This window comes from Pezoporus wallicus, unplaced genomic scaffold, assembly GCF_028554395.1.
Source record: "Pezoporus wallicus isolate ANWC-B61680 ecotype Strahan unplaced genomic scaffold, APGP_CSIRO_Pwel_v1 scaffold_13239, whole genome shotgun sequence".
NCBI lineage: Eukaryota > Metazoa > Chordata > Aves > Psittaciformes > Psittacidae > Pezoporus > Pezoporus wallicus.
The window spans coordinates 69,682-94,499 of record NW_026642052.1 but is presented as its reverse complement, the minus strand read 5'-3'; the positions used below and the strand labels follow the sequence as shown (position 1 = coordinate 94,499).

General features: G+C 39.3%; 1 protein-coding gene across 4 annotated transcripts in view; it reads left to right on the top strand.

Moving 5' to 3' along the window:
• Positions 1–24,818, top strand: part of ZFYVE28 (zinc finger FYVE-type containing 28) — a 147,865-nt gene that overhangs the window by 120,714 nt on the left and 2,333 nt on the right. For 2 of the 4 annotated variants that reach the window (XM_057426831.1, XM_057426829.1), the window contains 4 exons: positions 11,596–11,747; positions 12,319–12,435; positions 13,257–13,361; positions 23,781–23,884. In XM_057426831.1, the coding sequence (XP_057282814.1) occupies positions 11,596–11,747; positions 12,319–12,435; positions 13,257–13,361; positions 23,781–23,884 (478 nt within the window). Of the gene's footprint in view, positions 1–11,592; positions 11,748–12,318; positions 12,436–13,256; positions 13,362–23,780; positions 23,885–24,818 lie in introns of all 4 variants that reach the window. The other 2 variants (XM_057426830.1, XM_057426828.1) reach the window with 1 other exon arrangement.

The window sequence follows — 24,818 nt, the reverse complement described above, 5'->3', positions numbered from 1 at the left end:
AAGCCTACTTCTTCATTGTAAGGTTATAATGAACTAATAAATGACAACTCTAAATATAAACACTTTTAAAACTAACCTTAATGATACAATAGATGCCTTCCCTGTTCAGTGGGTACTCTTTTCTTAGATATGTCATTGTGGCTTAAATATTGGGGGTTTATGGTATCTTTTTGTACAGTTCTAGGCATTTACAAAAATTGGTGGTGAAATTTTAGCCTGTTTTTTACAGTCTGTAAAAAGAGGTATGTGCAGTATATTGTGACTCAAAACAAGACTCTGCCAGTAATAAGAGTGCAGTATTTATCTGGCTATTTGTGTTAGGATATCTGTATTTGTGTACATGTGGGCAGAGCCCAAGATCTTTGGCTTGCTGGATGTAGTTGGAGAATATAGATTATTTTGTTACATATTTTGAGTATGTCCCTGTTAACACACACGTGAAAAAAAGGCAGGGAAGGTTATCTCAGTATATAGGTAAGATTAAATTTTTAATACCTGCTTCAGAAATAGTGTGTTTTGCAGGAGACTGAAGCCACCTTGCCAGTCAGTTCATAGAACCATAGAATAGCCCAGGTTGGAAGGGACCTCAGAAGATCATCTGGGCCAACCTGTCCTGGGAAAGGGAGCCTAGATGAGATTTTTCTAGCATCTTGTCCACTCGTACTTTGAAGACCACCAGTGATGAGGTCTCTACCACATACCTGGCGAGGTTGTTCTAGTGATTGATTGTTCTTAGTTTAAAATATTCCTTTTTTATGTTAAGATGAAACCTCTCCCACTGCAACTTGTCCTCTCCTTGTAACAAGAGAACCTCTGTCCTTTTGGTAACCACTCTTTACATAATAGAACACTGATGAGGTTCCTCCCCAGGGGGTGAAAGAACTAACTCCTTCAGTTTTTTCTTGAAGGGTTAGGTCCCTCCTTTGGACCCTGTCCGGTTTGTGTCTGTCTTGAGTTCTGGAGACCAGAACTGAACACAGTAGTGCTCCAGGTGTGGCCTGCAAGGCTTGCTAGAGTGGTAGATGGTAGAGTGGTAGTGCTTGGTAGACTGCAGATGCAGCCCAGGATTCAGTTTGCCTTCATTGCTGCAGTGGCGCTGACTTCTGCTCAGCTTGTTGTCTACCAGGACCCACGGGCCCCTTCCACACAGATCTCAGCTTGTCCCAGGTCTTTGGTTGTCATCCCAGCTACAGGGCCTAGCACTTGTCTTTGTTAAACCATACTGTTGTTGTTAGCTCGCTCTGCCAGCCTGTCCAGGTCTATTTGTAATACGGCTTTCCTTTCTAATGTATCCACCTCGCCACCCTGTGTGGTGTCATTACTAAACTTGGTGATGGTGGTCTAAACTCCATCATCCAGACCATCTATGATGGTTTCAAACAGTGTGATGGGTCCAGCTGATGATCGTGGGGATCCCTGACTTGCGACAGGCTGCCAGCCTGAGTAAAAAAGACATTGATCAGCACTCTCCTGAGTGTGACCTGTGAGCTGGTTTCCTGCCCCTCTCACAGGCCAAGCAAAGTGCTTGTACAAAACACGGATTTTATACTGTGCTTTTTCATCAGTAGAACTCAGTGCCTCACAGGGGATGCAAGAAGGAAAAATAACTTGTTCATTTGCCAAGACTGTGAATTATACTAGAATACAGTTCTTTCCATGGTCCCAAGATCAAAGCTAAAGCACAAATTACATGTCCACAAGTTTTAATAAAGAGGTTACAGCTACTCTGTGGATCTTGTAGAGAATAGTGTGGAGGCCAACAAATGCAATAACAATGTGCTTTAATTGCTGTGTCAGAGTCTACCTAATCAGCTGTGTCTCCAGATCTCTGTTTTGCAGTTAACCTGGTCAGATTATAGTTGTTTAAGCTATGCAAAATGACAGATTAATTCTGCATTAATATTTGGTACTGTCATTTTTGTTTTGATCAGTGAATTCCTGTGGATTTTCTTTCCCCTCTTCTGTAGAGCTTTTCTTTATAGAAAGACTGCTCAGAACCAGAAGGCTGATGGTGATGCCTTTACAAGTACTGTGATCTCAGTGAGAACAGTTTGGAGGAAAAGGGGTTTATACCTTGAGCATATCAGAATGATTTCCATTATAGATGCCATTCCTGCCTAATGATTTTGAACTGCAGACTCTCTGTGTATGTTCTAGGCACTGACTCTGTGCTGATTTGTACAGCACTGTCACTCGAGCAGTGTGAGGGCACTATTAACACAGTCATAAACAAGCTGCTATGTACAATCTTCTTGCTTTGCTGCTAAACCCCTTGCCCCAGCAACCAGCTGAGCAGTACCAGCAAAACAAAAAAGTCAGCATTGATGAGGTCTGTCAGCTTTTGCTTATGACTTTAGTTAGCGAGACATATCTGACTGAAGCAGATGTCTGTTTTTTCATCGCCAGGACTCTTCTTGATGTGTTTCATGCCTATCTTTTTCTTTCTCCTGTAAGAAAAAAAAAAAAAGTCAAAGCTCCAAATGGTGCAGCATTTTCTGAGCTAGAGTGTTCCCTTTTAGGAAGTTCTACAAGGAACTTTTTGCTATATTATATGCACATCTTTGTCTTCTGTAACAAGTAATTGATGCAGATTTTATTTTCTCAAGGAGTAACGCAGGCAGTTTGTGTGAACTACTTGTTAACAAGTGCTTCTTACAGTGGGAAGGTGAAAATTCAGTTGTGTAAAGCAAGTGAGATAGGGCAGGATTTTAAGCTGATTAGCATCAGTGGCAGAGGTAATAAGTCTGTTCTAGTAACAGTAGTTACATCCGCGAATTTGCGTATCATCTGGCTGGAGACTGACACAAAGTGATCATAATGGGTTTATGTTCTTGCTTCTACATAGCTCACTTGTAATTTTCATTTTTAGCAATTTGGCCACATTTATAATAGTGTTCATTTCAATGATGTGAAAAAATCTGTTGCTGAATGTCACTTAGTGTTCCCTGTGGTCCAAATAGAACAAAAATTACTGGCTTTCAGAAATTAGATTTTATTTTAGATTTCTTTTTTGCCAAAAAAAACCTTTAGAATAGCATGTTTGGGAGTTTTGAGATTATGTATAATTAACTAAAATCACTATACTAACTGCACTTTTTGCAGAGCTTTTGTCAATGCCTAAAATGAATATGTATTGTAAAATCACAATTATATTGGAGGAAAAAAAGAGGATTTCCTCATACATTGAAGCAGCAATTGAAGGTGAAAAATAGAAAAAGCTTTATTTTCTAATTAAAATTTGAAGGCTCCACCTAATACTTTAATTAGCTTTTCTCAGCTTTGACTCCCACGGCTGGATACCAAATTCCTGTGGGATCCTCCTAGACCTTAGGATGCTTTAATTCTTCAGTTGGTTGTTCTGTATTCCTTTGTGAGGGAATTGATGGATCCGATATGTGAACATTGTGCTAATAAGTTTCCCCATGCCTCAGAGTTCCTTTTGCTGGAAAACATTTTTCACTGCTGCTTTTCCATCTTCATTTCTGCCACACACTGGAGTTGTAACTCAAGAGCATCGGATGCACAATTAATTCACTTTTTACTATGCCATACAGAATATTTGCTTGCATATCACAGAGGACATTGCTGAAGAGCTGTATGAAATCACTCTTTGCCCTTGGAAGTATTTGTATCCAGCATCAGGTATCCAGGTCTGTTCCTGTGTCAAGTTCTGGATAAGGTGTAAAAGCTGGGACTGATGCATTTCTTTATCTGTATCAGATAGCAGGGCTGATATTACTTACTTACTTACATCCTTCAGAAGTGCTATGCTCTTTCAATTTTTCACTTTCAGTTTTTCCAGCTCAGGCGTTGGGTTTTTTTGGTTGGTTTTTTTTTTCTTTGAAGTTCAAATATTTCTGTGCTTTAATCTTATTATTTGCCCTTTTGCAGTGGGAATGAACATTTGAGAGCTTTAAATGAATGTTTGATTACAGGGAAGCATTAGGGGAAAAAACGTCATGGTGGAGCTGAGAAAATCTTAGCAGAACCTAAGAAATATTCTAACATATTTTCTGTTCTATTTTGTCTTGAATTTTACAGTAGCTTTATCTTGCACTTTTTATCCCTTTTTGGTTTAGGTTTTGAAAGAAACAATAAACGTAGTAGCTTGCAAGTATCAGACATTTAAATTTGATGGTTTGAAAGGAGCCTTGTTGATTACTAATGTTTTTGTTATTTGTTCATAAGCACTCTTATAGAAGTTTTACCTATGGCTGAAAAAGCTGTTTGGGAGAGAGCACTGTTAAAGATGATCAATCCTGCACTGGCAGTGTTGTTTATTTTAATTCCCGTTTGAAGTACAGCATCTTTGCATTCTTCTGAAAACCCAGGCCAAAGTGGTAATGAGTTTGAATAAGCCAGTTTTCTGTGTAGGGTTTCTTACAGTGGATCTTTTTAGCAAGATGCTGCTTTAACAGCATCTTTATATTTCTCTTACCCAAGCCCTGTAATTTTCCTCTTGCCATTGCTCATGTATGCAGTCTTTGTCTTTCCCCAGCTATTGCATCTGATCCTTTACATAGCCTTTGGAGTAGTTGTTTGTTCTTTTTTGCAAATTGGAACCCAGAATTGACTACAGCCTTGTGAACTATAAGACTAATAGCTTAGGAAAGACAGGTTGACAGGTCAGCACTGGGATTTCCAGTTACAGCCTACACAAATAACAGTAGGATGAATGTATCAGTTATTGAAGTAGCTTTAGAAATTCTGGTTTTTTGAGAAGTCCAACGCGCAAAGCACAGCACTGCTCTGCAGTTTGAGCTTTGAAAAGCTGAGGAAGGATTCAAGATGATGTCTTCCAATGGAGTGGACAGCTGCAGAAGCTGCCAGGGTGCAGAGTGGAAGTTGTTGCCATTGATTTCAAATTCAGTAGTTTTCAAAGCTCAGGATTTTTTTCTGATTGAAGGTATCATTTAGGACACAGGGCTAGTCTTACTAGTCAAATTCCTTATGTTAATCAGCCAGCCTCAGATTGCCCATCTCCTCTGGCACAAAAGAAGGGGGCTTCTGCAAATCCATGTGGTATATGAAAGATAACTCCCCCTACTGAGGAATTCAAAAGGTTGACAGCAGATGAGGGTTTCTAGCTCATGTTTTGGCATGTATCCAGCTGGGCACTACTACTACTGTAGTCCAATCAAGGCCACTTCTTTTGGTGGTGCCTAGGTAGATTGTACCTGGTAGAGGGATTTCCATGGAGCTGTATTATTTGTTTCTTGAGACAAAGTTCTGAAGCCTTGGGAATGCTTTCAGGGTTGATTGGTTATTGGTTATTTTTCTCCCTCTTTAGCCTTTTCTTTTAAAATAGGGAGAAAATATCTAAAGGATTGTAGTTTAAAACCCACTTAATAAAATTTTAGGGTTAGAAAGACAAGAAATAAAGTTCTAAATTAAAGCTTTTTTTTTTTAGTCTGCTTTAAATGTAGTTTCTGGGGTCATTCCTTCAAATATAGTCCTTAGCTAAATAACTGTGTGCTATTACCCATATAATAAGACATGTTCTGGATTTGGTTTAAATTGCTCTAAAATTGAGTGTGTAGCCACCCCCTTCACTTGAAATAATTGTAAGAAGCCATTATTCTCATAGTTTTCCTCCCAGCCATATCAGAACTAGTACATGTTAGTAACCAATGGGGGTTAACATGTTTGTCATCGTGTTTCTTGTAGAGCATCCAAAAAAAAACGCCAGAGGTACTGCAAAAAGCAGGATGGGAAGTAGTTTGTTGTTCGGCTTTTTTTTCTTTCTTATTGACATGGAGTTATACTGCTCTTACCCAAACCCCTATAATTTTCCTCTTGCCATTGCTCATGTATGCAGTCTTTGTCTTTCCCCAGCTATTATGGCTGATCCTTTACATCACCTTTGAAGTAGTTTTGTTCTTTTTTGCAAATTGGAACCCAGAATTGACTACAGCCTTGTGAGCTATAAGACTAATAGCTTAGGAAAGACAGGTTGACAGGTTAGCACTGGGATTTCCAGTTACAGCCTGCATGAGCAACAGTGGGTTGAATGTATCAGTTACTAAAGCAGCTTTAGAAATTCTGGGCAGACAATAACGTAGATTTGCTTGAAAAAGCTTTGGGTTTGCCTTATTTGTTACTTACTTTAAAGTATGAAAAAAAATCCAAATGGGGGAGAAAACCTGAAATACCATAGATTGAATAAAAAATGTTATTGTACACTGAGCATAAGTTGGCCATTGTGCTAAATTCTTCATGAACAGAGATGGAAGCCAAGGGAGCTCATGATTATGTTTTTTGAGAAATACTGTAAGAACTGGAATATTCCAAATGCACACACATATGTATAGGGAAGTTCATGTATGTGATATGGCTATGCATGTATTTATCTTTGTTGTTCAAAATGTGTGACATTTTAAGTAATGGATGTGACAAATACATTAAAGCCAACTAGTGTGAATGAGCTGATGTCACTGAAGTCCAAGGAACTGCACTGGTTTATAATTTGTGGGCAGTCTCTCATCAGCTTTCTAATAGCTATAGTTGATATTTAAGACTTGGCCAACTCTCCATTTGTAAGAACTTTCAGCAGGTTTATAATCCCAGTGGTGTTCTACGTAAGTAGGAAGGTGTGAAATCCTAGAAAACCTTTTGCAAAGTTTTCACATTTCCCTACTGTCCAAGGGCTCTCACCAGATACCGTATAGCATATACGAAATTTTCCTGTCTCAAAATGTATCCTTCTAGTTTTGCAAAATGGGTAAACCTCTGCATCAGAATAGTACCATTTTCAATACATGGGATTTCAATTCACTATGAAGTGGATTCACAAACTTTGAATTCACACTACAGCTGGAAGGTGTTAACTGTTTTGTTGCAAATAGTTGTCTTACTTATGCATACACTTGTGTAGTCTGGGGATTTCCAGAGCAAGTAAATAGCAATCACTGATGTCACGGGTACTTGTATAACAAATGGTGTAAGGTTAGTCACGGAATTATGTGTTAATACTTTCCTAGTATATATTTGTAGTATCATTCATACAGCTTCTAAGTGTTGGCTCTTAGACTTGGTTGAGATGATTTCGTCTTGCTGGAACTTGAGCTCTCTCAGTTTAAAAGTACCACTTCTAAAATCTATACCTGATAATTAGTTGCAGTCAAAGACCTTTCCTGAAATCAGAGACTTATAGAGTGGTTTTACTTTCCTTTTAAATTTGGTGAGAAGATTGCATCATATACATTGGAATAGTTATGTTGGGGCTTTTTCCTTTGCAAGTAGTGACTATCTGTTGATTTTGATCTAAGATTTCTAAAGGCAAAGGAACGAAACCAAACCACTTTTTGAAAAGTTTATAACTCTTTTGGAAACATTATTTCTTTGTATTCATTCAATACAGTGAGCATTTAAATTCTTTTTATCTGCCACTGCTTTATATTTAATGCATGCTTACGATACTCTGAGGATTTGTTTGTGAGTAATGAGAAATTCTTTCAGAGTCTCTCATGCATTCTGCATTCAGTTCAGAGCAAATTTCAGGTTTAATGAACCAAATGCTTTGGAAAGAAATATTTGAGTGGTCGCTATCGAGTATTTTTGGGTACAAGTGCAAAATATTTACATTGAGACCAACTTTGAATCAATTGACCTTGGTTGTTTGGTTTTGACTTTGCTGTTTTTACTGATTTTTGCATGAGTGTCAATGACCAACGCATACAGCACCAAACCTATGTTATCACGCATTTTCACCTAAAGTGACTGGCCACTTCTGAAAATGTCAGTGATAACCTTAACCTTCTTGTTCCACAGTCCTGTTTTCCATTGGTATGGATACTACTGCTTGACCTGGATCACAACTATCCTTTGGAACTTAAAAGCTGTAAAGCAGATGGGTTTCACAAGTGAAAGATGGTATTGTGTACAATTACCCTATTGGCTTTTGTTTGCCTGTACATATTTGACTAAATTTCACAGTCAAGCCAAGCAAGGATCTAGAGATACATCTTTAAAGTGTTGAAAGAGTCTTGCTATTCTTCTAATATGACAAATAGAGAATAATTTTAAAATTGCTAGATAGATGCTGGCTGAGTTAGGTAAAAAGCTAATTCATTGTAACTGCCAAAGGGTATCTGTTCCTTCAGGTTTACTGTTGGAATCTGACGTAACTTGTTTCTTGATATTCACCTTCAGATGTGTTAACCTTGCAATGTTTAGAAAAATACACGGTAAGCATTTTTTATGTGATAAACATTTGACAATGTTTGTGCTTGTTTTGGTCTTATCTCCTCTTAACCTAATTCCTTGGGTAACTCAGAAGTTTAGAGAATTGAGGACTTACATCTAGTTAGTTACTAAGGCTGTTTGTATTCTGCAGTGATACTTGATTCTGCCGATACAGGTAGTGAAACATTCCAGATATGAGTGTAATCTGATGTTAATGAAGTGCTCCCTATACATCTCATATCAGCTGAGAATTTTGAACCAAATTATGCATGTTAGATAAGCAAAATAGGAAAGATATTCCTTGTAGAACTAAAAAAAGAACTTCTTTGAAAGAGTAACTTGGAGAAAAGGTCAGATGAACTCTGTAGATCAAACCTCAGGTTTATTTTCTATAATATCAATTTCAAATCACAAGAATATTTAATATTTGTATAGATGCAGTCACTGCCATTTGGGATGCCCTGGTATAAGAAAAGCTGTCTCTTTTGCTGCTTATTTGAAACAATTGCAAAGCTTCTGTTCTTACAGTGCTTCTAATTGCCTCTACAATAATTTTCTGGCTACATTCTTTAACATTAAAGATGTATTTTAAAGTAAAGAACAGATGGTCATTAGTCATTCTTTGAGAGTAATTTTTGTCTAAATCTGACTTGGTCCTGTTGGTAAAGGCAGTGTACTTGATTCCAGCTCTGCAGTGGTTCTTAGGTTCAGTTTTAAATCATCCTGGAGCGTTCACTTTTCTCTGCAGTGGCATAAGCAATCCTGAATACAAAATATCCACTTTTTGAACCTCTTGTATATGGACATGACTGTGCATATGAAAGTATGTTGTAAATGTGAGTGTGCCTACTTGCTGACCTTCCATCCCACAGTGCTGAAGCACTGTGTATGTGCTCTATACTAGGGATTTTTACATCCAAAAGTTCCATTTAGTCGTGTTGTGTGACATGAGCAGTCCTAACAACACACCACAAAATCTAATGCAGAAAAGTCTGGAACAGAAGTAGATAGAAACACATTCTTTGGAGGCAGTAGGAAGTAGGTAAAACTGCATTCCTTCCACTCGGAGGAGGCTTGGAAGGGCAACCACTATTATTAAAACTGGTCAGAGCTTAGAATTGTGGAATGAGCCTTTCTCCTCTTCTGCAGAACAGAAAAGGACTAAGTGGTTTAGATACTTAAGAAGCACTTTTCACAGCTCTCTGCCCACTTAACACCTTACTTTGAAATATTTCTTCAACTGTGATTTGGAGGGAAGTGTCATCTTTGAATCGGTGCCCCAGCTTTCCCCTGAACTAAGGTTTGTGCTTGTTGGGAGTTTGAAGGAGACTGTTCTGTTGGGGATGTAGAATTATAGACACAGACTGAATTTGTCTCTGCTGTGAGGTCCGTGCTTGCTTTGGAGAGCAGTTTGTAGTGCAAATGTGTATATCATTGTAAGATCAGTTATTTTAAATACAAGGGGGGAAAAAAAGTAAGCCTTATTTGGCTGTGTTGCAAGCAAACTTTTATTTGTATATGTGAGTGTTTGGGTGAATAGGCAATCATCTAACTACATACCATCACAAATCAGGAATTGCTTCCTGGCTTCCATTTTACTCCTTCATAAGACATGTTCTTACATGACCTTTTCATTGTCTTGAACACAGACCTTTCTACACGGACAGGCTTACTATTATATATATTATATATCCCTTTCGGAAAAGCAAAGGAAAAGCTGAAAGAGAGAATTCTCACTTGCTTCTCAGCACCTTTAATAAACCTCATCAGTCATGGTGCTGAAGGAACTGTAAACAGAACTAGCATCTTTTTACAAGATTTTGCTTTTGTTATTAGCAATAGGTAACATTAACAAAATGAGTTGCTTGCAGACCTGCTCTTTACTGTGTCTCTGAAAGAATTGGAAGCCAGTTAATGTACTTACGCTGCACATCTTCCATGATATTTCTATTAATCTCCAGTATTTATTTCTTTTCAGTTCTGTTTTTACTAGTGCTTTTCAGATTGTGTGGTCTAATAATTTCCTTTTTACATTCTAAAGGATTATCTGTGTAGACTACACATTGAACTCCAAAACTGTATCCCGTAAATAAGTACAGGTGTTACCTGTGTGTTTTATCCTTCAGTAACTGTTCATGTACGCTGCCGTAGAGATGGGATCTGCAAGGTACTGAATGTTTTGGCACCTAATAAGAGCAGATTTAACTCAGAACGTGTTAGAAACTACTTCCTTCATTATGCACGCTATTTATGCAGTCAGTAACTTATTTTTAACATAGTAGTTGTCTGCATAGTAGACTGGAGCCTGGAGTTTTGGCCAGCCAAAGTGCAATTAAATTTTTTTTGTAATTATTAGCGAGATTCATTTTTTCCAGTATGTGGGGAAAATGGTTTAGTGTTCCTCAGTTTCTGACTGTAGCAGAGTAAAAAGGCACATCTCCTTTGGTCAACGCAGTGAATCCTTAGGGCTTCAGTGTAATTACATCCTGTGCTTTACTCCCACTTAAGGGTTTTTCCATCAGCAAAGTGCTACTTTTTCCTAAGTTAACTAAAAATAACAAACTAAATAAATAAAAATAATCTTGATTTACAAATGGTTTAAGTAATTCCTGATATTTGAAGCAACTGGATTCCTACCAAAGCTTCCCTGGGGTCTTGGGTTCTTTCAGGCTTTCTCTCCATCAAGGGGGAGGAGGAACAAGGGGTGGAAATTGCTGCTAACTGTGCATTTGGTTTTTAAAAGAAAATTTAAATCTGTAGGAGACAGTTGGCGACACATTTTCATCTCTTTGGAGCAGATGAGCCACTCTTTTACAATAGTTTGACATTTCAGTAATTCCTACGGTTAGGTATATAAGGAGACTAATCTACCTCTCTACTGTGTCTATTATATTTTATCACTGTTCTTCCCATTTTTCTTTATGTAAGGCTATATTTAGATTCTATTCTCACTCTTTCAAGGTAATGTAATTCAGAAATCCGTTTTTTTTCAAATTAGCTTCCACGCTAATAAATTTCAAAGTTGACTTCAGAACTGACCTTCGCATTTTTAGGTCATTTCTCCCCTTTCAGGTTTTTGGTGGAGTTATGGTTTCAGGGCTGAGCTTTTAGAAGTTAACGTGAAGAATGGTGCAGCACTTTGTGATAGCTGAGGAAAATGCAATAAAATACAGACAAGTGATTTTCTGCTTGAAAGTTTTTTTTTGCAGCTATGCCACGGAGTGAAAATCAAACCTGATGGTGATCAGTTGCATGTTGATTAACTTCAACAAGAATTTACAGCAATTAGTTCCAGTTTGCTGTAGAGCCTTTCCTGAGTCATAAACCTCTTAGGATTTGCTGAACATCCTGAACAACTGCGCCAAGATTCACATTACTTTTCTTCCCTTTTTTTTTTCCCTCTGACAGCAGTTTAATGACAAGTTCTTGTTCATCCGATGACATCGATCAGGAAGAAATCCAGCTCGCTTTGCAGGCTGCTAAAATTGCCACACGAGAAAAGATCAGATCCAGATTTCATGGCAGTAATGATCTTATTCACCGCCTTTTTGTCTGTATCTCAGGTATGAGAGTTGCCTTTTGTTCTGAATATGAAAACTATTAATCTTTCTTTTTTTTTGCTGCACGTAAAGTTATGATAGAATGCACTAGAGATCCATTACCTTGCAGGAAAACTGTTTTAGGCCCTTACTTGCAGGTCTAGAAGGACCTGTTGCCTGATGGGAACTTGCAGAATCGAGATGCAGACATCTTAAACCTGTAGTGATGAAGAGTTAGGGTGTGCAACAGGGTTGACTTTGAAGTGCTTTCTTTTTCTTGGTGATGCCCTGTGTGTTCAAGGGAAGAAATTTGATGTAGCGGTTGTATTTTGATGCAAAAAGAATCTCTCAGGGTTTCGTAGCAAAATACAAGGAAGATATGTATCAAATTGTAATTAGCATGAATGCCAGAATGTGACTTTGCCATTGGGAAAAATTAGTTTAAATGCTTAATTTTTATTCATAACATGAGTAAATTATCCCCTCAAAAATAAATATAAGGCCATTACTGATAGCAGCAGGCAAATTTAAATACTTTTTTTAAGGCTGGTGTAATAGCCTAGTAATGGTTTATCTGTTTTCTCAAACTCCTAAGGTGTTGCTGACCAGCTGCAGACAAACTATGCTAGTGATCTGAGAAGTATCTTAAAGACCTTGTTTGAAGTTATGGCGACCAAACCTGAAACAGAAGACAAGGAAAAGCAAAAGAAAGGTAAAGATACATAAACATTTGTTTTCTGTAGTGAATTTTTGGTTAAAGTTAGCAGACAAACCTCTGATGCAACCCAACTCTGCAGTCGAATAATACACAACATGAATGACAGTCCTCTATTATTTGTGGTTGAAACTTCCACATTTTTATGGTAGCAGGATGCCATAATGTGAAAAGAGATTGGAGTTTTTTATTGGCAGGAAAAAAATAGGGTTAGACAGAATTATTAAAGAGAGCATCAAAGAGCTCCTGAACATTCAAATGAGAGTAATAAAAAACCTGGAGCTGTAAAAAATTATCACTAGGAGATATATGTTAGTCAATAGTACTTGCTTGGATTAATTTCTAATGGATGAACTATTACATTAAAATCAAAGGTGTTGACAAAAGTAAGCATAAACAAAATGACAGCATAAATAAAAGGCAGGGACTCTTGTCATTCACCTGGGGATGAAGTTTCTCTTTGGGATACGCATGTGTGTGATTCACGTAGAGAATCTCTAGTTAGTTCTCATAATCTATTCTTTATAAGGGATCCAAGTTAAGAATTGGGAAATAAAATACAGGATGCAGCTAAACTGCTAGAATTAAGAGGACTGCATGTCCTGTAATAACAGCATCTTTCATTTCTGTTTTCATTCCAAAGAAAAGTAGCGGAGACTTTTATATCACTCTCTGTCAGGGTAAAGAAAAAAAAAGGCAAGATGTCTGAGAAGGTGCATATAGGTGCTACTATAATCTAATCCAGATGTCCTAACATGAATGCTTTGAGTGCTAATTGGAAAAAGAAGAATTCAAGTACTTCTTGGTTTGTTTTACAGTTAATCAGGGTTTAAGGAGTGCCGCATTGGAAGATTGTGCTTTATGTCAAGAAAGTATTTCATCCTCAGAACTTGCAGCAAAAGCCAGAGATGGGGATTTTGAAGGTACGTTTTTTTTTTCTCAAATAAAATGAGGCAAGTGATGTATATACGTATATAAAAAAAATCATTAAAATGAGAAGAAAACTCTCAGTGTTTGGCTCTGGAAAGTAACTATAAAATGTTGTCATGGTATGGTTTAGAGACAAAGTCAAATGATAAACTCGAGCATATTTGTTTCAGGTTTTTTCAAACAGCCTCATGAAACTGATCTACAAACTGTCATATCCACTATGAATTCCTTTATATCAGTCGAGGAAAGTTCTGTGTAGAAAAGGTTTCAGTGCAGTGTATGGTATTACATCTGACAAGGTTGAGGTCTGTGTAAGACGCAAAGCCTTAAGAAAGGTCCTCTTAGCCAAATCTAAAGAGATCTTTGTATCATTTGCTATATGTGGATTTCTTTTTTCCCCCATGGTAAAAGTACCTCTTGTTTTTCCTTCACTTTGTGTTTGATCAAAATATTTTGGCTACTGTTTTCATATTCTTCACCGTATTACTTCAATGAAAAAGTTAGTTTTAGGTAAGTTAACTGAGGTTACTCCAGTCTCGCTGCATACATGTTAAAAGTGAAGCCCATATGTAAGTCTCAAAGTTTTGATTGAGATTCGAGCAATTCTGAGAGCTCAAAGGTTTTGTTTCTCTGGTTTTTAATCTGAGCTGTTGCAGGAGTGCTTAGGAATCAGTTATGGACTATAGCCCTGGTATGGTAAATGTATTAAAAAAAACGGGATTAAAATGCATCGGATCACTTGCAGCCAAAGAATAAGAAACAAGGAAGTAGATGTATGAGATAGAGCAAACAAAAAAGCAATCAGCTTGGATCTTCAGGGCTAAGTGGTGGTTTCAGCACACCAGGAGTCCAATTATCAGAGCTGTGGTATCTCTGTGGTCAAGTGAGAAATACAAGAAAACCATCAACTGTGAAACTGTATCTGAGCTTCCCAGAAATTCAAGTGTGCAGTAATTTTCCTGCTTTAAAACTTTGATCTACTGTTGTCTATTTGTCCACAAACACTATTGTTCTTCCAGCAAGAGGTTTTGAATGCATGATAACTGAGAACTAAGTGGTAAGCAGTCTCTGCCTGTAAGCAGAGGATGGGAGTGTGACCCACAGAAATGCTGGTTCATGTCATTTGTAATAAAGATCAGAAATCATGGGGCAGGGGAAGCTCTTCAAGATTAGGTTTTAGAGTAATGCTACATAACTTATTTTGTGCTTATATAAACCCCATGGTTTTCTTGCTCACCCTTTTTCTGAAGCTGCAGGCCAAAGGTTCTCTAATCTGTTTTGAACAGCAGGGCTAATTCATGTATAATGCAGTGTAGAAATATCCTCTCTTCTGGAGGAAGATGATTTGGTGGCAGATAAAGAGCTATTCAGTAGTCATTTTAATTGATTTTTCCCTTGTGCCATAATTCAGAATGTCACAGAAGGTACGGTAAAGAACAAATCTTTAAGCAAAATCCTTACCATGTATAGACTATATTGGAAAAGAATGCAAGAGATTATTATTCTCTACCATTTCAGTTCATATTCTTTTGGTTTGGATCAATGCCTGATGCTGTCAGTGAATTTGACTTGCAGAGCTTGAAAGCAAGGTGTTCTGAACTGCAGGATGCTGAATAACTTTCTCACAGCGGATGTGCATTTTGTCAAGGCAGTCTTCACTTCCCTGACATCTTATTCAGCTCTTCATGTCATCTGCTATTGGCATGGGGAAGGTTTTATGTTTGGAGAAGTGTAGCCTATGGCTTAGGATGTTGTCTATTGAAATAGAGTACAACAGTCTGGGTGGTTACATGGTGTTATGGCCACACAGTAGTGTGGTAAAGGGCATCCTTTAGACTTACAAGGGTCCCTGCAGTGCACAGACAGTGTTGTATCAGTTATGACCCTAAGCAAATGGTGAAACCCAACCTGCAGTATTAATAGCATATGCAGGTTACTACAGCAAAACCAGCCCCCTGCCTGCAGGTGTTTCATGTACGCCTGCGTGATGGAAAGCAGAGCCTTATGGCACAACCAAGTCCCTTTTGAATAAGTAGACATGGGTGCCAGAACAAGCTTGCCTGCCTTGGCACAATGTTTTCCCATGTTGTAACGCAGCCTCTAAACAAAGCCATTTAGCCAGTGCTCCTGCAGGTCCTCTGCTTTTGATATCCGTGCCTGATCACTGGGAAGTCTGAATCAATCTCCTTGCAGACTTTCACTAGGAGTCTTACTTGGCTTGTGTGTAAGTAGTTATGCTGTAACTACCTCCTTGGACAAATCGGTACAGCTCCTCTGACCATGTAAACTGACTAGTATAGTCTTACTACACTAGTAAGACTCTTACTTGGCACTAAAATTTGGTGATGGGTAGGAATTTTCTGTATCACAGAGAGGCAGAGGGTGCTGGGGACCGTGGAGATGAGCTCCACCCTCCAAACCAAAACAAACCATGGAAGGTCTACAAAAAGGGGTGTCTCTAGTGGGTCAGTTTGAACTTGTGGAATCTGTAGAAACACCCAGTCTGTCCACTCATGCCCCACATGTTCCAGGCCCCTGTCCCTTTAGTTCCCATGTTGTCATTGCTGGCAGCACTGTACAGACTTTTCCTACTGAGGTATGCAGTGAAAGCTAACGGTATACATGGTTTTGCTGTCCTTAAGGCAGTCAGTATGAGGCATAAACTTACAGCAGTATTTTAACCTCAGCAGCCATGTATCTTTTCCCCCTTATATCACCTCCCCAGTTACCTCATTTTTGCTAGTAACTGTGGAAGCAAAAGCCCATGATATTGGGTGATGTTTGGATGCAGGTGGAAGATGTCTGGTGGTTAAGGCAACATTTGCTGCATGAGCATTGTGCCCTATTTCTTGCAGCAAGCCTGATACCTTTGTCCTTCAGACCAAATCTGGGCACAGGCCACTAATGGGAGTTATCACCATTAAAGGAGTCATCTCAAAGTCTGAGTGTTGCACCAAAATTAATTATATCATTTCTGGTACATCATTTCTAGACTTCACATCACTCAATGATTTCAACTGTAAGGAAAACCAATTTAAAGCAAATGAGTGCATCAGTAGCTCCTCTGCTCTGACATTGTGGTAGCACAGGAGCATGTATCAAACTGAGAAAGTCCAACAAGCAACCTGCCAGGAAAGCATTTTCCAATTATCAAATAAAAATCTCTTACCAAAAGTGCTGAATGTTTAGAGTGTGTACAATAAATGGTAATTAAAAAAGGCAAGCCCAGCAACCTGAAAAAATAAATGGTTTTAAGATTCTACAGAAGGTTCCAGCCTCTACTCAGATTATGAAGATGAATCACTTGGTTTTGTCAGATTTCTCATTCATATTGTACATAAAAGCCACCAGCTGGTCTGGGTTGTAAAACCAATATGAATGTTTACTTTGAGGCAGCTGACATGGGCAAGGGTGTAAGAGTTAAATCTCGTGACCTTCTGAAGGTTGAAATACAATAAACTACAGATTAATTGGCATTCCAAAACAAAAGCATTTTTGAGAGTACAGATGAGCCTGTGATGTGTGTTCATCCGTGCTGTCCTAGTGCTCTAGGACTTTTTTGAGGAAGCATAATTATTTGTACTTCTGCCATTTATGTGCCTGGTATCATGTCTCTAACGCCAGCACAAAACTTGCTTTGTCTTTGCCAACAGGTTCCTGTATATGTGTACAGATACACACACACACACACACACACACAGAGTAGCTTTTTTTTTTTGGTCTTGATAAGGGATTTTATGTATTTGTTTCTTTATCAATTTGTAAATGTGATCAAGCGTAAGTCCCTGTCACCATATTTGGGAACATTATGTTTATCTTTGTGAGTGCAATGATTTTTTAATAGTGAAATTTGGCAAATTGGGGGTTTGACCATGCGTGTGGTTTAGGGTGATTTATTACTCGGGAAGATTCATCTGTTGCGATTAAGGGAAGCTGAATGTTTTTAATGGTCAATGTCATGATGGGCTAAGAAAGTGATTTACGTTTGTTGTCTAAGAATAAGCATCAGAAGATTTTTTGAAAGAAAAACAGAAAGCATCATGAAGCTGTTGGTGCCCTATGAAAATACTTGCTGTAGCAACTTGGCTCTCTCTGCAACCATACATTCATCTTCACCCCTTATCCCTCTAGCATCCGTACAGAACTGCCTTGCTTGCTACCACTGAGTTATAACTCCAGCCATAATGGATTTGCTGTGGCTGCCAGTACAAATATCTGTTTGTGCCAAATGGTGTTAGGATCTGTTTGCTGCACAGCAGCATGCTCTTTCTCCTTGATCTCTTTCCATCTCATAATATTCCAGCCCACCCACTTTAGTCTAGCCACAAGTCCTCTCTGCTCTCCAGTCAGCAGCACAAGCATAATTCAGTAATTTATATTCACAAGACTTGAGCTCTTGTTGCAGTAAGAAGTCACAGGGTCAAAAAAACCCACCCATGATACTGTATGTGCAGAATCTAATCATGGTGACTCTAGAATTAGCTGTCAACTCTAGCTGAATACTTCAGGGTTTTTTTCCTCCTCTATATGCAGTGGCTAATCTATTATTGATAATGATGACCAGCAGAACCTCCTCAATGAAAGAAGTTAAACTGTTGTGCAGTTCAATGGCCAAACCTATTCTGTCCACGTAAGTTTTTACTCTTACCTTATTCAGCAGCTCTGCTCACTCTGTGCAAGAGAAGAATCTAGCATTCAGTTTTCCATATTGAGGCAATGTTTTGCAATCAACTGGACGTACTGAATTGTGCATGTAAACTTATCAAATTTTGATCACGTTTTAGGTTGTATTGCATTAATTTGATCTGACTTTTTAAGAACTTTCTCAGGGTACTGTACTTTTACTGTAAAGCACAGATTTATTCAGCTCCACAATGACATAACTGGGATTTTGATCAGATTTGAATTAGTCTGTCCTGAAAATACATATATTGACTGTTCTTCTGGTGTATAGAACGTAGGCCTTCATTATCAACTTGCTTCTAGTTTATACTGGTTTGTAGCTCTTACAGAGAAAGACCCCTAGTAATGTTTGTGTGGAAGATCCAAGTCTCCAGTCTGTCTGATTTGAAGTAAAGATTTCAACCATACCCCAGTGGAAGTCAGTGTTTTCTATCTCAGTTGTTCCATTTTACATCAATAATTATTTTGGCCAAAGAATGAGCTGCTCATCATGTATTTGTACAGAACTGACATAGGATGTTGCCATTCAAGGTTGTATTGAATCAGAGCAGATACTTGAGCTCGAGTCTGCAGAGCTCCATACTTCGGTGAAACCTGCCTAGATTTGCACAGAAGCTCCATGCTAAGAAAGCTGCCTGGTAAAAGCTATACTTGAAGCTATTAAGTCTGTGCCTGTTTTCTTCCTCACCCTTGAAATTTTCATCAAACAATATTTTTGAAGCAGAAAATTTATTTCTATTGAAAAACTTGAAGCCAGCTGCACTCAACAGTGAATCTACTGAGGAGGGGTAGATTACTTTGCTGCAATTGCCTCCTAGAAATCTTATATGAAAGTCAGAGATTAACCACAATGACATGCGGAAAATTGTGTGATAAGGGACAAAAAGGTTCATCTTACGGTAGCAGCTGAAGTGAGAGGTAAAGTCACACCACCTGAGCTCTCTACTTTCTATACTTGAAACTGTGAGAATTCCTGCTTTCACCAGAAGAGCTCCAGCAAGCCCATCTGACCTTTTTTGCAGCTGTGAGCGTAATGCGCTTTGACGGCTGTAGCAGTGTAAGTTCCACAGGCTGCTGAACAGCCCTCTTCAGGTTAGTTTGGTAAAAACATACTCAGGGTTATGATTGAAGTGCACTAAAATCTAATGCACATCAATGCAGGAGGAACTATCCGCATTAGGAATATTTGATCAAAACAAAAGATGCAGAAAGGGTCTTTTCTGTCAGTTGTTTGGCGACAATGTGCAAGCTTAGGGCTTTATAGCTGCTCTTCGTCAGCAATCGGTGTGTGCATGCTTTCTGATTTGTTTTGTACCAGAGTCTAGATTTGCTACATTAAACTTTCTGCAAGCTCCAACAGCTGTGGAAATCGTTTCCTCCTCACCTGAGTTTGTTTCTCAGCACCATTGAATAAACTTAAGCTTTCTGGTCTAATGTTGTTTCAGTCAACACTACTGATGTACCTGGGTCCAGTCTCTCTTCCTCTTTTGTTCTGGGACACTGAGATGTTCTCCTTGTTTTTCGTAGGATTAGGTGAAACAGCAGTAGGTCTGTTGCACATACTTAAGCAACATTAATTCACATGTGCTTTTTAACAGTTTACAGTGTCTCGCGATGTTTTTCATCATGATTATGGGTGTTTCAAGGCTCCAGCATCTTGGATTTATGTGAGATTTTTAACTTTTTAAAGAGAACTTTTTCAGCTAATGAGGTTGCATAGACATGTAAAGGTGAATTGTAAAAAATACAGCGTAAAACGAATAAAAAAGACCGTAAAAATCCATGCTTTATGAGAGATCATAATGCCAGGCTTTTTTAATAGTTAAGAGTTGGGAATACTGTTTCTCCTTTTAAAATGTGTTTTTGAGTCTTTGCCCTGTTTAATTTTATCTTGTGCCTTTTCCTTTCCTCTAAATTTGTCTCTCTAAATACTTGTTTCTTTTCCTGACTTTTTTTTTCCTGTACATGCTTTTAATGTTTCTTCCTAAAATTTATTTCTGCAGTCTTTCTGTCTCCTTAATCCCTTCCCTCCCTCCCTCCTCCTCTTTGATGTTTGTGCAATGGTCTTCATCCTTTTCCCAGCAGACTTCTCTTAACTCACATTGCATGATAAAGCAGCGGGCCAGTTAGCCCACAAACAAGGTTTTCCCTCTATTCCTTGTACAAATCCCTGAAGCACAGCCAGATAGTGCTGTAGAGACTGAATGTTTTTCCGTTTGCTGCAGCATGCAGAGCTAATGGAGCAGCGTAGCCCAGAGAAGGACTATAACATAAAAAGCCTACGGGTGCAATGCTGCTGCCCTGCCTCCAGCATGTCTTCAGGCTCATGCTAACTCACTCTGTTCCTTGTGTTGCAGCTTTATCCCCTCGTGAGACTGCTCTTCAGAGAGTATTTCAAAAACCTGCTCTATAAAAAGCCTGATGACTCAATCATTAATATATGTTAAGTCAGAAGGGCTGCTCCCAAGATTGGGTGAGATGAGGCTTATGAAGGTGACCAAAGGGTGGGATTCTGTTGCCACTGAGGCTCGCACTGGCTCAGAGACTGAGTCATTCAGGGCTTCATCCTTCTTGCCAATGCGAGCACGCTGGCTTCAGCCAGGGTTGTGTTTAATTTCCAAGTGCATACTCTCAAATTGAAGTCTCTGTGTTTGTATTCAGTGTAAGGACATTTTCAGTCATGACTGGAAGCAAAGGCATAGGGCTAATGGCCCAAAGTTCCTTATTTTGAATGTTATTTCAAGGCTGCACTGCTGAATGATTTTTGGGCAACACATTTCTCTCCCGATTTCTCCCGACACGCTTAGTGACTGTAGCTGGGTGATGAGGAGCAAAGCAATTAACGTTTGTACAGCGTTTTGAATGTTAAAAGCTGTTATATAACTAAGTGTTACTATTTGGGGGTGTGCTGCAGTGCAGCAGATCTTGGTGACAGCAATTGGAATGCTAGGAGGGCATTAAACCCCAGAACCAGCGGGGTATGGGGCTGGTCATGTAGCCCTGTCAAAGGGCCTTATGTTGTTGACTCACTGTCTGGGGCGACATGTGCCCTTTAGCTCACTCCACTGATGTATTCATTTAGTGAATCAGCTGACATGACGGCAACGTGGAGGTGGAAAGAGTCCCTTTAATGTGGGAGAGCATTCTGTAGAGAGGGTTATACTGGTTTTATACACTGAATACCACTACGTTGTGATTTTTTTAAATGCAGTTATAAATACAGTTTGCTGATTAATTCATCTGGCAGTCAAGTAATTCTGTAACCATGAACTATGAACTATATACTGTAGGATTATTATGAGTTTATAAGGTCATTATTTATCAAACTAAATTTGCCGTTTCTCACGGGGGGTGCAGTTTTATTTAGCACTGAAGATAAATCCGTGCAAGGTCAATTAAACAAATATTTTTTTCGATATAGCACTTCAAGGGCAATAACAGAAGAAAAAATAAACCAAAGCCCAAGTGGTAAATACCTGAGTAGAAAGATATTTTCTGCTGAGCTCCAGTGTCTTTGTGATGGAGTTGTGTTAGCTTATGATGTGTCTGGACTAATCTAAGAGAAGGAGCGATTAAGGTACTGGCTGCTGCAGAAGTTGCAGTTCATATTGGTGTGTTGCAGGGCCTGTGTTTTGTGTCTTTTTTTGTGACTATTAAAATCAGGAACTAGGTAAAGGTGAACATGGTAGCCCACATGATAATGCAGTTGATAAAGCATCAGTAGCAAAGTAAGCATCTTACCAAACCTGCTTCCATCAGCTCTGCATTCATCTGGGAGGGAGACCCGAGAGCACAGAGTTTGAATAACTTCCTGGGTTTTGCTGTCTTAATTAGTAAGTATCAATGGGATAGTTAAATTCCTGAAAAACTTAATCATGACTAAGTAGTCTAACAGCAGGTTTTAAACAGGAATATCATTATTGGCTCAGTTATTGTGTTTAGATTATATGTGATAACCCAAGGAACTTCCTGGGTGGAGATGCTTCAAGGCCATCAGATTTGCCAAGGTTTCAGATCAGATTCCTGTGAATCAGGAAAGCTTTCAAAATCAACATCCTAAACTAGTATTAGGAATAAGTTTCACCTACTATGTACTAGCTAGTGAGTTTACAGAGAGGGGCAAGACTTGGAAAGGAAAACATCTTAGTTTCTTTGCTCTTTATGCTTTGACTTAATGTGGCAGTCCTGCTCCTCCCTGCTGCTGAAGGGAGCCTGCGTTTGAAGTAGGAATTTGTAGCCTTGTGTCCCCACAGAACCTTTTCTCATGAACTGCTCCCAGGGATGAGGTAAAAGCTGCTTCATGCAATCTCTGGGTTTTTTTCACCACATCGGTTATCTCTTTGCACACAGACTTTGGTTTTGGTTGCTGTCCCTACAGCTGTGATCTTTATCAGACCAGTTTGTTCATTAAATGAAAGACTGCTTCTTTGAAATACTTCAGTTTCCAAAATAGTTCAGAGGAGCCTGTAAAAGCTGAGTCAAGATTCCAGGTTCTCTTTGTTTTTATTAATCTGCTTTTTGAACATTTTCTGCATTGAATGCTAGCTCCTTTTTACTTTTAATTTGACAAACATTGCAATATGACAAACACATGAAAACTGGTCGTGGTTGTGTTTGAACAATGCAGTGGGTTTTTCATTTAATTATCTTCTCTCTGCCTGTAGCTGTAGCCCTGTTGACCTTTGCATTAACTGCACCATATATTTTGTTGCTTGATAATATGCTCCCTGAGGCAGGGATTTTGCTTGTCAGGTTTATAAATCAGCAATTGCATGGGTTGCATACTGTAAATAACACTCAGAGAGAAGATGCATATAGGGAACTTGAGTAAATAACATCCAGCCGTTGTGTTTGCTGTGTCCTTGGATTCCTCTTGGATAAAACTTGCTTTGCCCTTCATTAGATTTTTAACAACTTCGTTAGGCCATTGGCTACGTCATTTCTGCACTTGTAATTTTAGACTCTCTGAGGTCAGGTCAGCCTGTCGCTAGCAGAAGCATCTCAACAGAAGCGAGCCTAATACCTTCTGCTTTGCCAAAACCAAATCATTTCCCTGCTTGGCTTTAATGAGAGGTTAGAGAGCTCACAGGAGAAATAAACAACTGAAACATGCTGGTTGGGATAATGGTTGACTTCTTTCTCTGCTAAGTCTTGTACACTTGATTTTGTGGTTTTGCTATAGTTACTGGTGACTTCCAGTAAGAGTCCTAATAGTTTAGCAGACAGTAATCAGGCTTCGATTCATTATGTGTAGGGTTGCTTGCATAATTGCAGAAAAGCAGTCAGCCTTTCTGCAGGGAGGGCTGAAGAGGCTGGGAATGATCTCAGCTCTAAGCTTGTTTTGATGCATTGGGTGCATTGACAAAAACACCTGTGATCCAGCTCTGCTCTAATAGTCTCTTGTCTTCATACTTCATTTTGCTTATCTCCTTTTCCCTGCCACTTTCATTTGAATAGAATATACTTCATTTTGACTGCAAAGCTGCTGTGTTCTGTTTCAGTACTTGCTGTGCTTGGACCAAAGGTGAGAGCTTAGCAGAAAAGGGGGAGTTGAGCCTTCCTGGGTATCCTGATCTCGCCCAGCTGTTCACAAAGCACGTTGAGAAGCTCAAATGAAAGCAGCTGCTGTTACATTTTATTCTCCTTAGTCCCTTGAGGATTTGGTAATTGCGTGTTTGGTTCTATTCCCTTTTGATTTATGTTCCCTTTTGCTGCTGTGTTTTTGACAGATCCTCCTGACTGGGTTCCAGATGAAGTCTGCAGCTACTGCACTGCGTGCAAGGCTCCTTTCACAGTCATTCGCAGGAAGCACCACTGTCGGAGCTGTGGCAAGGTAATGACTCAGTCAAACAAGTGAGAAGGTCTGCCAAAGAGAACAGCAAATTCATGTGTACAACAAAACTCGGCTGCACAGCAAAATGTGTGCACTTCCATAGGGTCCTCCAGTCAGAAGTGGTTTCATGTGTCTTGACTGTCAACTGCTCAGGTTATGTTTAGAAAGTGGGGAGGAGGTTTTGACTTCTATACAGCAATAAGCACTTGTCTGCTAAAAATCAGAACGCCCTGTTGAGACCCTGGAACAAACACCCCAGATCCAAAGGCACTCTGAGCTACTGCTGTAAGCTTTCATGAGCTGCAGCAGCCTCCACTGCGAGGGGTGGAACACAGCTCAGCTGCAGGGATGGTGTGTCCCTTTGCTCTCTTCCTAAGCCTTTGCAGGCTGACTGCGGTGTGTAGAGCTGCTGCTTTGTGAGTTTGTGGGGGAGGAAGAGGGAGTGAGGAATTAAACAGCAGTCATGTGCCTCAGGAAGCCAGAGATCTGCAGTCCTGTTCCGCTTGCTGGCTCCCGCACAGCTTAAAAATGAAGAGGGTGGAGAAGCTGTTTTTGTTAACTTTGGAGTTGGCTTGGAGGAGCGGGAACTCTGGAGATTACACACACATCACAAAGATTCTCCTAGTCTTTCTTTAAAACCAAGGGAGAGAGATGCTTCTTTTCATCTCTGGTGGAGCTGCCTTCCCCTGTGACCTGCAGAGCCAGACAAGCCTGCCTTGGCTAATGGTAGTGCTTGGGTACCTGTGTCAGAGAGGCTCAGCACAGTCAGATTAATTGGTTATTGGGCTATGAATTGCCTGCAGAGGGCTTGCATCTGCTGTGCTGAGGAGGGTGGTGTTGCCAGTACACAAAAGTCCAGCAGCATCTTCTCTCCCCATTCTTGAAATCCGTTTTGTCCCATCCAGCCCTTACAAGGAACTAAAGTGAAATCTCC